This window comes from Atta cephalotes, assembly GCF_000143395.1.
Source record: "Atta cephalotes unplaced genomic scaffold scaffold00051, whole genome shotgun sequence".
Taxonomy (NCBI): Eukaryota; Metazoa; Arthropoda; class Insecta; order Hymenoptera; family Formicidae; genus Atta; species Atta cephalotes.
The window spans coordinates 675292-688780 of NW_012130115.1; the positions used below are offsets into that span (position 1 = coordinate 675292).

Consider the following 13489-nt stretch of genomic DNA (forward strand, 5'->3'; position numbering starts at 1 on the left):
CACTAGACTCTTATTAACGCACAGAGGCAACGGCACATAAATAACAAGCGAAAAAAATTTTGAAGGAAGCGAACTCGAACGAAATGCGTTGACAGTTAAAAAAATGATCCAACTCTAACGGCCCGCGCCTCCTTGGCAACCCTTCTCGTGACACGATTCAACGCACAGAGAATCGAAGCAACGCGGATGTAACACTGTTCCTCCTTTCTTTTAAATTGTCGTTTCGACAATTATTATTAATTTCGATGTTCAATCAACATTTCCAGACGGCTTCACTCTCTACGGCTTCGCTCTACTCTGCGGTTGCACAAATTATCAAGCCCTCATCTCATGATCTATGGGAGACTTCCGAGCAGGGCTCCTTTCACCAGAGTTCTCTTTTTCTTGTCTCTTCCTTGAAGCTTTGAGTCCTTGATATTTCTTTTTTCAGACAGAAAGAAATTTAGCTTTTATCGCGGTACCTCTGCCCCTAATTCCCGCCTTGGCATTTGCCCTTCGTCTAGAAAAACCACGACTCAAAAACCGCGAGGCGAACTTCTTAAAAAAAATCATTCTCCTAAAGTTGTTTTTCTTTTTCCATTTATCTTTCTCTTTTGAGCCAGTCCCGATTGCTCTTCTACTGCCGCCAGAATCACAGAACAAAATCTCTCTTTCTCTCCGTGATGTGCGAACGAATTCGAATCTTGTACCAGTACTGAACTCTGTGATTAGAAAAGAATAAATGCAGTAAGTGGTTTATATGTAAATAGCTTATCTAATTCCTAAATATTTTGAACCTTTTTTTTTAATGTACGGGCTCTGGGAGACCTAACTTAACTTTCTCCTAATTGTCTCTCCGCATAAGAAATCAACCTGTTCGCATGTACCTTTCTCCTATGTCCTACGAATACGAAGACTACGTCAACTTGTCAATTATAGTGAAAGGTCCTTCCCAATTACTCTGTAGCTTAGGATTCCTATCCTTTTTCCTATGATTAAAACGCCAAACTTTCTGTCCTTCACGAAACTGTCTAACCTTTTGGTCGTACTAGATCTTCATGCGTTCGGACCTAATTTTGGTCACGAACTTGACTGTGAATTTGCTTAAATTTTTCTCTTAACTTTCCAATGTATCTTTTACCGATTCTTTTTCTTTTATCTTTGGATTTCCTCTTAACAAATCTACGAATAACTTGAGGTCCGAAACATCTTAGTGGGGACACACCGACTGTCTCATGTCTCGAAGAAATATACGCCAATAAAAACATTGAGACCTAATAATCCCAATCCTTTTTTTGGAAACGAACTTCATTAAATAACTCATTATCGTCTGCTGGCGCTCTACCTGTCCAGACTGAGTTTGCCAGAGCCGTTCTTTTTATTTTCTTTTAATTTTATTCCAAACATGAGCGCCAACTTCGCGAATATCCTGGATTCAAAATTCCTCCCCTAATCAGTATGAATCTCCAAAGAAACACCATATCTAGAAACTTGATTAATAAAAGTTTCAGCCACTGACTTTGGCTTTTATATTTTTGAGTGGAAAAACTTCTATACATTTGCTAAAACAATCTACGATGGTAAGATAAATATTTGTTTCCTAAGGAAGAAGTGGGAAAAGGACTCAGTATGTCCATTTCTATTTTCTCCAATGGGGACCCAGTATTATAAATCTGTAAGAGTGATTTTCCCTTCCCTGAAAGCCTCTTCTTTGAAACGCAGATCTTGCAAGACCTTCACCAATTTTCTATATCCTGTTTACAAATGAAACTTGCTTCAGTAAAACTTCTTTCGAATCTTTTCCAAGATTTTATTCACTACAAAATATCCAGAAGGAGAGTCATAAGCTTCTTCCAGGATTTATCTTACATGCTTTCGAGGTACAATTAATCGAGGTACAACTAAGGTAGAATATTTTCCTTCGAATTAAGAACTTCCCATTTCTTATACAGAACATTGTTCATTAAAACAAGAGCATCCCAATAGGACCAATACATTCGACGAGCAGTGTCTTGAGTGGCTATTTCTTCCGAGGATGGGCGCATTTTCGCTTCTTTGCCATAAATGATCGAAATTCTAGGGTCCCTTTGATCTCTACACTAAGTTTCCAGACTTTCTCTTTCGAAAATCATATGAACTACTTGATTGCTTTTATTTTGAACGTTTTGTAGCTTTCACAATAATTACATCCTATCACCTCACATTCTCTTCTAGATAATCCAACTGTATTTTTATGAATCAATCCTTTCCGATGAACTATTTCAAATTCATACTGCTGCATCTTTCCATCCAGCGGGCCAATTGCTCTTCCAGATTTCTAAAAGACAAAAGTGACGCGTGGTCTATTCATACCACAAATTTTCGTCGTAGAGGTAGTGATGAGTGAACTTTATCGAATCGACAACGGCCAGAAGTTCTCGACGGGTTGCACAATAATTTCTTTCGGCCTTACTAACCACTAAAATAACCTATAATTCTCTCGATTCCGTCCTGTCTCTGAGACAGGACCGCGGCGATTTCAATGTTGGAGGCATCCATTATGAATTCTCCTTCTCCCCTGGGAAAAGAGAGAATTGGGGGGGGGGGGAATGTTAACACTCATTTTAGTTCTTCAAAGGCTCTGTAACACTCTTTTCCCGTCAAAATTTACATCAGTTCTCAGTGAGTTTGTAAAGAGGTTTAGCCAGCATGGAAAATCCCTTTACGAATTTGCGATAATATGAATTGAACTCTAGGAAACTTCGTATTTGATTCTTGCTATGTGGAATAGGCCAATTTTTTATAGCCACAATTTTTTTTGTAGCGATTCCTCTAGCTCAAATAATGTGTCTCAAATATCTAATCTCCCTTCTCGAAAAGTTACACTTCTTAAGATTAATTTTTAAGTTTGCCGATCGAAATTGTTGAAAAATTTCTCTTAGATTTCTCTTAGATGATATCATCTTTTCGAAACTCTTTCCATAAACAATTACATCGAGATAGACCAAGCACTTCCCGGAGAGTAACTTTTGTAGAATCTTTTTCATCACCGTTCGAAGGTCGAAGAAGCTTTGCAAACGACATCACTTTGAATTGCCCTCTACTAACAGAGAAAGCTGTCTTCTTTCTATCCTCTGGGCGGATTTTGATCTATCTAGGGGATAGAAGTTCCAGTATCTGCTCCTTTAAGTCTAACGTGAAGAACTAGGAATTGTCCGATAATTATTCGATGATATCGTCTATTCGTGGGAGTAGATAGGAATCCTTTTTCGTGATCACGTTCAATCTCCTATAATCTACGCAAAATCTTAGAATCTCATCTTTTTTCTTTACCAAGACCGCTAGGGAAACTCATGGGCTTTGCGATTCTTCAATTACCTCCTGTTTTTTCATATCTTCTATAATTCTATCACTTCGTCCTGTATTTTATAGGGGACTCGTTGCGACTCTGCTTTATAGGAATAGAATTTATTAAATTGATATCGTGCTCAACCTTCACGGTTTCTAGCACACAATCCCACTAGCGAAAATATCCTCGAACTCCGCCAAAAATTCGGCGAAAGTTCTTTCCTGTATCTTATCTAAATTCTCGGAATTTTCCGCAAGAAGTTTTTCAAGAATACCAGGAGTATTTTTTATGTCTATTTTCCCTCTAAGACTTTTTTCCGAGAAATCTTAAATTCAAGAACATCCCGAAACTATTTCCCTATTCGTCTCTTGGAAACGAACGTAGACTCAAAAACGTTTTCTAAGTTCACAGTTTGCAGGAAATTTGTCCCTAATATGGAATCCTCTATAATTTCTGCCATAAACATAGGAAGTACCGCGGAGCATTAGCCTAGTTCCACTTTAGCGAGAACTTTAAATTTGATCGGGACCCTCTCCCCGGTGGGGTATCTCAAATTATAGTTTCCCTACTTAATTTTTTTCCGTTTTCATTGACGAATCTCTTACTTAGGATCAAAATGTCGGAGCCCGTATCGATTTTAAAAGACAAACCTTATTATTTACCATATCGAAATAATGAAAATAACTCGAATTATTTCCGATTCTATTTATTTTTAACTCTTTACAATTCTTTCTAATCCTTTTTCTTTCTAGTTGAACCCGCCCCGTTAAGATCAATTAACGAATTTTCCCGAATTTTCCTCCTTTCTCAGACATTCATAACGGAAGTGTTCCACTGTTTCGCACAACCAGCACTCTCGCAAATTTTCTTTAAAATTAACTTTGTTCTTTTTCCTTTCTTCTCATCTCTCTTCCTCCTTTTTCCTTTTTTTCCTCTTTCCTTAAAACGTTCCCCGAAATATCGACTCTTACTTTTTCCTTTTTTCCCATAGCTCTTCCCCTGGATAAGTTTTATAGCTTTTGCCCTTTCTATTGCCAACTGCAACGAAATAATTCCTTCGAGTTGCAATATTCTCTTTATGAAATCGTCTAACAATGCCGAAACAAACTGCGCGCAGGCGATTTTCCCGAATTGCGTATATACATTCTGGTACGCCGAACATGATAGCTTCTCTATTTCGGTACCGAAGATGGCGAAATCTTCCCCGAATTTTTGTTTCCGATTTGTAAATTGAGAATACGCCATTTGTGACAAATAACCTTCTCCGAAACGCAACTCTAAATTTATCTTTTAGCTCCGCGTACTCTAAATTGTCTATATCCTGCACGCATTGCAGAATGGCGCTCGCCTTTCCCTTCAAACAAGAAACCAATCGCGATCATCTTTGACGTTTCACTGCAACGATTTGCTCGTGCAATTAATTCGAATTTAGAGAGGAACTCGCACAACGGCAACCTTTCTCTGCCGAACGTATTGGAACTTTAATTTATAACCGAGCTCATCACGAGCCTCGAACGCATCCCCTTGTACGCGAAGCTCTATCATATCATCGCGCTCGCCTCTTCTGAAATTTCTCTTCTGAAACCGGGACATTATTGCTAAAAAGACTTAACTGGATGTTGTTGGGATATATGCTTCCGGCAGTCTCTTTCGAAATTATGCCAGCTCCCCGTCTCGAAGCCGCAACTAATAGTTCCGTCTCTCGTGATCTGCTCGTGATTGCTTTTCTTGAAGCTGTCGTATTTCCGATAGCGCGGCCTGCAAGGCTATCGTTTTCGGCGTTTTTTCTTCCACTCTTGTCGTACGACTCGATGGGCTGTCGTTTCGGACGTTCTTTTCGAGCTTTCCAACTCCACTGACATTCCCATTCGTCCCTTTAGAGTTCATTATTTGAACTCTTTTTCTTGTCTTAATAGGCAAACGAAGCATTTCCGTCTGGATTTTTCGATCCGGATCGGATGAGCCCCCGTTAAATGATACATTCGCCATGCGTTATCCGCTACGCGCAAGCGAATCGCCAGTCTAAGTGAACGTGCATACACGCTCGCGGAAATACTACGCGTAAATTATAAAAAGGCACTAGACTCTTTATTAACGCTTATACAGAGGCAACGGCACATAAGTAACAGTGAAAAATGTTTTGAAGGAAGCGAGCTCGAATGGAACATAGTTAAAAAAAAATCGATCTAACTCTAACGGCCCGCGTCTTCTTGGCAACCGCTTGTCAATCCTTTTCGCTCATGACACGATTCAGCGCGCAGAGAATCGAAGCAGTGCGGATGTAACAATATGTTTATCAGAACTGATGAGTCATTTATAATGACAATTTTTAACATTGGACATTATATATTAAAATTCTACAATTTTATTGCTTTTGCGTTTCATTTAGACAATGTTAACGGCAGTACTCCTTCAACAGGAATTGAAAAGACTCATTAAGATGCAATTGAGGAATTATCAGAATGAATTTAAAAGCCTAGCGTTACATTTACACTGATCATTTAATTGACCAATTAATTTTTTGTTTGAATATGGGCAAACAAATTTTTTAGTTGATGCAATAAAATAATTTAGTTGAAGCAAAGCATTTGGTCATAACATTTTACTTGTTTCTAATAAACATTGATATCTGATAAAGTTATTTACAATAACCAAATGTTTGGCTTCACTAAATTATTTTATTGCATCAACCAAAGATTTGTTTGCCCATATCCAAACAAGAAATTAAAAATTGATTCAACTAAATGGATTTCTCCGTCCGTTATTTGTTCGTTGAAAATAACGGGAAGTCCGAAAATGAAAAATTATTGTTTATACATTTGAATTACAAGAATATATATAATTTATTATAGCGCATCTTTAACCGCGCAGTTTACTTTCATTTGCTTGTTTATTAAATTAAAAATTTAAAAATTCTAATAACTAAAGTTCAATAAAATTGTTACGATGGTGTTATATGATATATTAAATATTATCAGTCTGCTGTAAAAAAATCCTCTATATATATGTGTTTTTTTAGAAATTATTTACAGACTTTATTTGAATTTCTGAAATTTCTTTTAAGATCTTTTTAGAACTTAAAGATTTTATGTAATCTCATATAAGATATGAGATTTTATATGATTCGAAGAAGTAATTAAATTCCTCTCTTATAAGAACTTATAGATCCTATATGAACTTTTTATAAGATACCGAGCAAGCACAGTTATATAACTGTTATATTGCTGTAATAAAACAGAATGTAATAAGTAATATAACGTATTGATTACATGTAACGTACATGTTAATTATGATTTCCCATTCACTTCAAATTACAGTTATATACAACAATGTAATAAATAATGTAATAAACATTATAAAATTATTGCATAGTCACAGAAAAAGTACAGAATAGTTTCATAACATGCTGAAATATTATATGAATATAATCTAAATAATTCCAATGTTATGTAATTGTTATATAATGAGTTATATTATACTTACGTAATCTTATATTTATATACTTTATTAGAACAATCATACATAAAATGACATATACCAGGTGTATAAGCTTAAATCCGCTGTTTTTTATTCAGAAAAATACATTTTTTTTCCTAAGAAGCAAAAACAAATTTATTCAAAGTACTTGCCCTCGCTAACTATATATTTTCCCCATCTTTCGGGCAATTTGTGTATATCACGCCAAAAAAATTCCTCATCTTTCGAGGCAAACTTATCAAGCTTTCGGACGTCTTCGTAAGAATCGAAGTGCCGCTCAGCAAGCGCGTGGCCCATCGACGAAAACAGGTGAGTCAGAAGGTGCCAGGTCTGGTGAGTAAGTGGGATGGGGTAGCACTTCCCAGTTGAGTGTCTCCAAATAGTTTTGAACCATTATTAACGTGTGCGATGGTGCGTTGTCGTGGAGGAAAATCAGCTTGTCATGTCTTTTCCGATAATGCGGTTTTTTTTCACGTAGAGCACGGTGCAATTTGATCAGTTGTTAATGGTAGCGGTGAACATTAACAGTTTCATCAGATTTTAAGCTCGTAGTAGATGACACCCTCCTGATCCCACCAAACGCACAGCATCGTCTTCCATCCGAAGCGATTTGGTTTTGAGGAAGATAGTTGGGCGGGATCAACCTAAGATTTCTTGCGTTTAGGATTCTGAAAATAGATCCACTTTTCATCGCCTGTCACAATCCGATGCAGGAACGACTTTCTTTTTTGTCTGGTAAGCAGAATTTGGCATGTGTTTTGGCGTCGCTCCATCTGCCTATCGTTCAGTTCATGTGGCACCCATTTTCCGATCTTTTGAACTTTCCCCATGGCATGTAGCCGCATGAAAATGGTTGCTTGAGAAACATCCAATTGCTCGGCAAGCATTTTTTGCGATTGGGTATCATCCTCAACCTTTCTGGGTCGATTTTCGCTTCTTGTCACTCAGGTCAAAATTGTCGTCATTGAAACCAATCTCTGCACGTTGTTTCCGATAAAGCATTGTCGCCATAGGCCTCCACAAGCATTCGATGCGATTCGGCAGCCGATTTCTTCAAATTGAAACAGAAAAGCAAAGCTTCCCGCATATGCTTTTTTTTAAGCAAAAAACTAGACATGATTACGAAAGAAAAAAAATATGTTGTTGTATGAAATTGCTGATGATGTGCACTGATTAATGTTGACAGATGTCAAACACATAAAAAAAAATGTGTTATGTGCCCAGGGTAGCTCTTTGTACGCTCACTAATGCCACCTATGAGCAAACAGCGAATTTAAGCTACACCTGGTATATATATATATATATATATATAGGGGCATTGCATATAAGACCGCTGGCCCAGCATCTTATATAAATCAATATATATCTTTATGATCCAACGGCTTTATTCTATGTTTTATGATAATCCTTGTAAACTTTCTGCAATAAGCTATTACCATGGTGTGCAGTTCGGCCAAACTACGCCTGTTTTTTGCTCCGTGTCAATAGGGAGTAAGAGCTATCAACTGCGAAATATGAGGCGGTATTCATAGTCCGTTCTTATTTTAAAACCGTCTTAAATAATGTCTACAGTCCACGGATTGATTTATGATATCTTAAGACTGTACTTAAGACAGTCTTAAATTCATGAATCAATTATAAATACCGCCCTGTTTCGTGTCGTGAAATTGTACTGAAGCTTTTATTTTTGTAGTTAAGACTGTCTTAAGTACAGTCTTAAAATGTCCGAAGAATATTAGCATCTTAAAACACTATTTAAGATAGTTTTAAAATAAAAATGGCCTATGAATACCGCCCTTTGTTTAGCGTTTCACAGTTGGCAAATTCCTTCCTCTTTATGAACAGTCGTAGACGGAGAAAGCAGAGATTTAGAAAGAGACATTATCTAATTGCACACACCATGTTATCCTTTCCATGGTTATGACTTAAGTTTTAAATCTTAAATTGTTAAAAATTGAGTTTTCTTGTAATATGACTTAAAGCTTAAATAATGACTTGTTGTAGAATGCCCATTATTCTCTGCAGGAATTTCAGATGAATTTAATGTCCTGAATTTAATTGTTAAATAAAATTAAATGCTACAAAAAAACATTCTCTGTCCACAGTCGTCATTGGTCACTTACCTGAAAAATACAGGAACAGAGAATAAGAAATTTCAATATTTATCAGAAACTGTGTAGAAGGTTACTCTGTGTAGAATACATGTTTTTTGATATAAATGTTATGATGATATAATGTGCTAAATTGTTATTCCCTAATTATAAATAAATGCCGAACGCAGCTGTTATATAATATGAATATAACAATAATATATAGATCTTATAAATATTACATAATATATAATATAACAGTTATCTACCTTCGACATAATTAATCTGTTGTATAAACGTGTACCTTGAGATTATATTGCCGTTATTTTATTGTAACAAGTACATATCAAAATAATGCAATAATTGTAGATAACAATTATTTTGTAGCTATATAACAAAATATATTACATTAATATCACTACAATATAACATTGTTATATTACGTGTTTCCAGGTTATATTGTAGTAGTATACTTTGTGTTTGCTGAGTATGTACAGATTTTCTATGAAAATCTTAAACCGATTAGATCTTATAAGATTTTAAAAGATGTTTTCAGAACTTAAAAGATTTTGTGTTCTTACACAAATACTTATAAGATCTTATATAATGTGATCTTATATGAGATCTTATTTGATTGTTACAAGAATTGTTATTAGATTACTTATAAATATGTATAAGAATTTTATTATAAGAATTTTCGGCAGGAAAGAGATTTACCTCAGTGATAAATATTATAAGTTTAGTTCCCTCATGTCCAATCTCGATAAAAACTCATTCTATATGTTTTTGCACGAATTTAGCAAAAAGAAGCATTGTTCTGCCTTGCGAATGAAACATTAATCGTTAAAATTTTAAGTTAGGAAATCTGTCATTCGTCCTGGTAAAAACGTTGATGGAAAACGATAGAAAAATCTTATCATTTTGAATATGAAATTTGATTCATAAATTTACTAATTTGAATCAGATCTTACAGGATTTTGTATAAATCTTATAAAATCTGATAAAATATGATAGGATTCATATCCGATCAACCGTGATCGCGTCAATAATAGAAAATGATATAAACTTATAGAAAATAATACAATAATAGAAATCCTATCGTTCTCAATCGCTTTCTATCAACTTTTTTTTACCAGGGCGATCTCACTCTGTTCCATAAATACCATAGCTGCATTGTCATTCTCTTTGATTTCACTCAAAAGAATTTAGAGAGTATTCTTTTTTTATTTTAAATGCACCTATATAATGCGATAATTTTTGTAGTTTTAATGAATTTTAATAATAAAAATATGCAATAACAATTAAATTACATGTATAAGAAATTTTTCATAAATATAAGTTTGTATAAACATACATAATGTAATAAATTATATATGTTTATGAAATATATTATATATGTTAATGTAATAATTATATATGTTAATGTAATAAATTATATATGTTTATATATAATTTATATTATATTTATATTAATAATTATACATAAAACATTCATAAATAATAATATTCATAAACATATATAATTATATATGAAATATATTCATATGTTCACACAACTTCCTTCTTTCTTTTGTAAAATTATTTTTAAATGTAACAGAAATAGTAATGATAATGTGAATTAAGAATAATATTAAGAATAACATTAAGAATAATTTTGTGAACATATGGGTACATTCTAAATGCATAAAGGACAACTTATCGTATTATGTTTGTTATAATTATGTTTGTTATAACTACAATTTGGATAACGATTCGGATTAAATAAATTGTTATTTATCTAATAACAAGGTTATACATTTTTTATTTTTTAATAAATATTTTTTAATAAATATGTTTGTATTTAAAATACATTTTTATAAAAGTTTGTTAATATGTATCCAAAGATGTACCTTAAAATATATACATTAATCGTTAATCTTCATTTTAATATTAGTCAAATTACCCCATACTATTAGTCACTTTACCCCGGTCCCGGATTAGTTGAATCAGATGGAATGCATTTTTTTCATATTAATTATCAGTTTCCCTTTATTATTAAAGTATTATTAGATAGTCAAATGTATATAGTAACTGGTGTAGAATTCATTTTTTCGATAAATCTCTTAATTTCATTTGTAAAAATTCGAAACTGAAAAATGAGTCTACTACATATCCTCTAATTAATACGTATATATAATATATTATTTTTTAAATTTTTTATGAATTTCAGTCATGTATCATTATTATAGTTGTTGCTGAGTTGCGCACCTGTATGGGAACATCCAAACGTACCTGATAACATGAAAAAAGATGTTTCATGTTTGCAAAAGATGGTGGATTTAATACCGTGGAGAGATCATTGGATGCAAGCTGTCTATTACCTTCCAGAAGAAATATCTATCACATATGGCACCGAGGTCAATCTTATCGGTTATCATGATGAATATTCCTTCTGGTTTAAGTTATTGAATGGATCAATGTAAGTTTTTGTTTTTTTCCTGTAATAATTTCACACACATTCACTACATATTTCATATAATTTATAGTGTCATTATTTTTTATTTCTTCTCTTTGAATTATTAATCACTTTTATAAAGCTGGCTATTTAAAAATAATTTTAATTATATAATATCTATTATATTAAATAAAATTGAAAATGTTTTACAGAGATGAGATTCCAGATTGTCAAAGACCCGAGTGCAATTGTTGGGCGCATATCGCGTATTCGCGAACGCGAATTGGTCAATTAAACGACACAATTCGTAATCAGAGATATGTAAAGGCTTTGCAAAAAAAGATTACTTCAAACAGCGTTTGTCTTTGCGTTTCGGATGGTTGTCTGTTAGCCCTCGTGATTGCAAGATTGGGTGCAAAAGTGTTTTTATTGGAGCAGAATTTCCTATCGCGTAGAACGATGGAGATGTTCGTGCAAGTAAACGAACTCTCTGATCGAATAAAGATTGTCGAGTCGGTTAACGATCTGCCGGAGGCAAGCGAAATTGATTTCATTTTTGGCGAGCCATATTTCCTGAGCTCCATCGTGCCTTGGGAGAATCTGCGATTCTGGTATCTCGCTTCTAAATATCCATCGAGTATTTCGAGAATGCCGGTCATGGCGACGATCAGAGCTGTCGCTGTTGAGTTTAAGGATTTGCAGAAAATAAGAGCTCCTCTTGGCACTTGCGAGGGTTTTGATCTGTCCTCTTTCGACAAACTTATTCAAGTTGGTTTCATTAGTTCATTCTTATCTTTTTTTATCATTTATAAAATTAAAAAAAGATTAGTATTCTACTTTCAGATGTCTAGTGAGAAAAGTGACAATCCTGTAGAGGCGCAGCCACTTTGGGAATATCCTTGCAAAGCATTATCTTCAGCTTTTGATATCATAAAACTCGATCTAATACGGAACGTAAATTTCAATAAACACAAGAGAGTAACAGGAGAAATACCTATTTTAGAGTATGTATTGTATTGAGTAGATGCTTACTAGTCCAGGAAAATTAGATTTTTGGCGATATAAAGAAAAAAATTGCTGCAAAGCTTTTTGCATAAAGGTCTATAATAATATTCTTATTAACATCAAAACTCCCCATGTGTAAGGGCCGACTTGAAAAAATAGCATACAAAATCGGTTCTTTTTTTTCAAATATTAGGAACTATTCGTTGTACAGAAATAAACATTCAGTTCGCAAGCTGATAAAATTCCTCAACAATGCCGTTTTTTAATGAATCTCATATGACCAATAATTCCTGAGATAGATTTTCTTTAAAGGATCTTTTATTTTTGAACGTAAATTTATTCTGTCTTCATAAATATCTCAAAATTGGCTACATTCACATACAAAACGCATATGACAAAATCGAAAGAGTATTTAAATATCTACAAAATGATTTTTTATTGAATGTCGTATGACTGACAGTTCCAGAGATATTAGGTGTAGTAAAAAGAAATCTATTATTTTTCCATTCAATTTCATGCAAAAATAATGGATTTCTTTTTACTACACCTAATATCATTTTTTTTTTAAGGCATTTTGATTTGTGGACAATTATCCATTTATTGACATATTTACTGTTATCCATAATTATATAGTGTTATACAAGATTTCAAAAATAATTGGCCAAACTCTAAAATATATCATATTCCACTCATTATAAGAATGAAAAAAAAGTTATATAAACATAATATGGCCAGCACGTTCCCTGATTTGAATTCTTTGGATTTTTATTAATAGGAATATATTAAGACCCTCGTGTATAATATTTCTGTGGAAGTTTACTTTGGAAGATTACTTTGAAATCTGTATTATCGCGTGAAAAAATATAAAATACTCCTAGAATTTTTGAACGTCTTCGATAATCGCATGCAATATTGATGTGAAGCATGCATCGTGCGGAAAAAATTTCCAGCAATTCTATAATGAAAATGTAGATATAAGTATAAAATACAAAATATATACAAATATAAAATAAAATATAGATATAAATAATAAGTATAAAATAAAAAAAAGTTTATGATTTGGGAAGGAAGCGTTTCCGAATTCATGTTTATACATGAATTCGTGACATTTTTTGTCTTTACTATGTGGAATATGATCTTAAAGTTTGGCAAACTATTTCTGAAACATTCTTATAT

The 13489-nt window shown here is 33.6% G+C and overlaps 1 protein-coding gene across 1 annotated transcript in view; it reads left to right on the forward strand.

The window, feature by feature from the left end:
- Positions 1-13489, forward strand: part of LOC105622968 (protein arginine N-methyltransferase 7) — a 53053-nt gene that overhangs the window by 33506 nt on the left and 6058 nt on the right. Inside the window, exons 6-8 of the mRNA XM_012204373.1 lie at positions 11103-11332; positions 11521-12076; positions 12152-12312. Coding sequence (XP_012059763.1) covers positions 11103-11332; positions 11521-12076; positions 12152-12312 — 947 coding nt within the window. The remainder of the gene's footprint in view (positions 1-11102; positions 11333-11520; positions 12077-12151; positions 12313-13489) is intronic.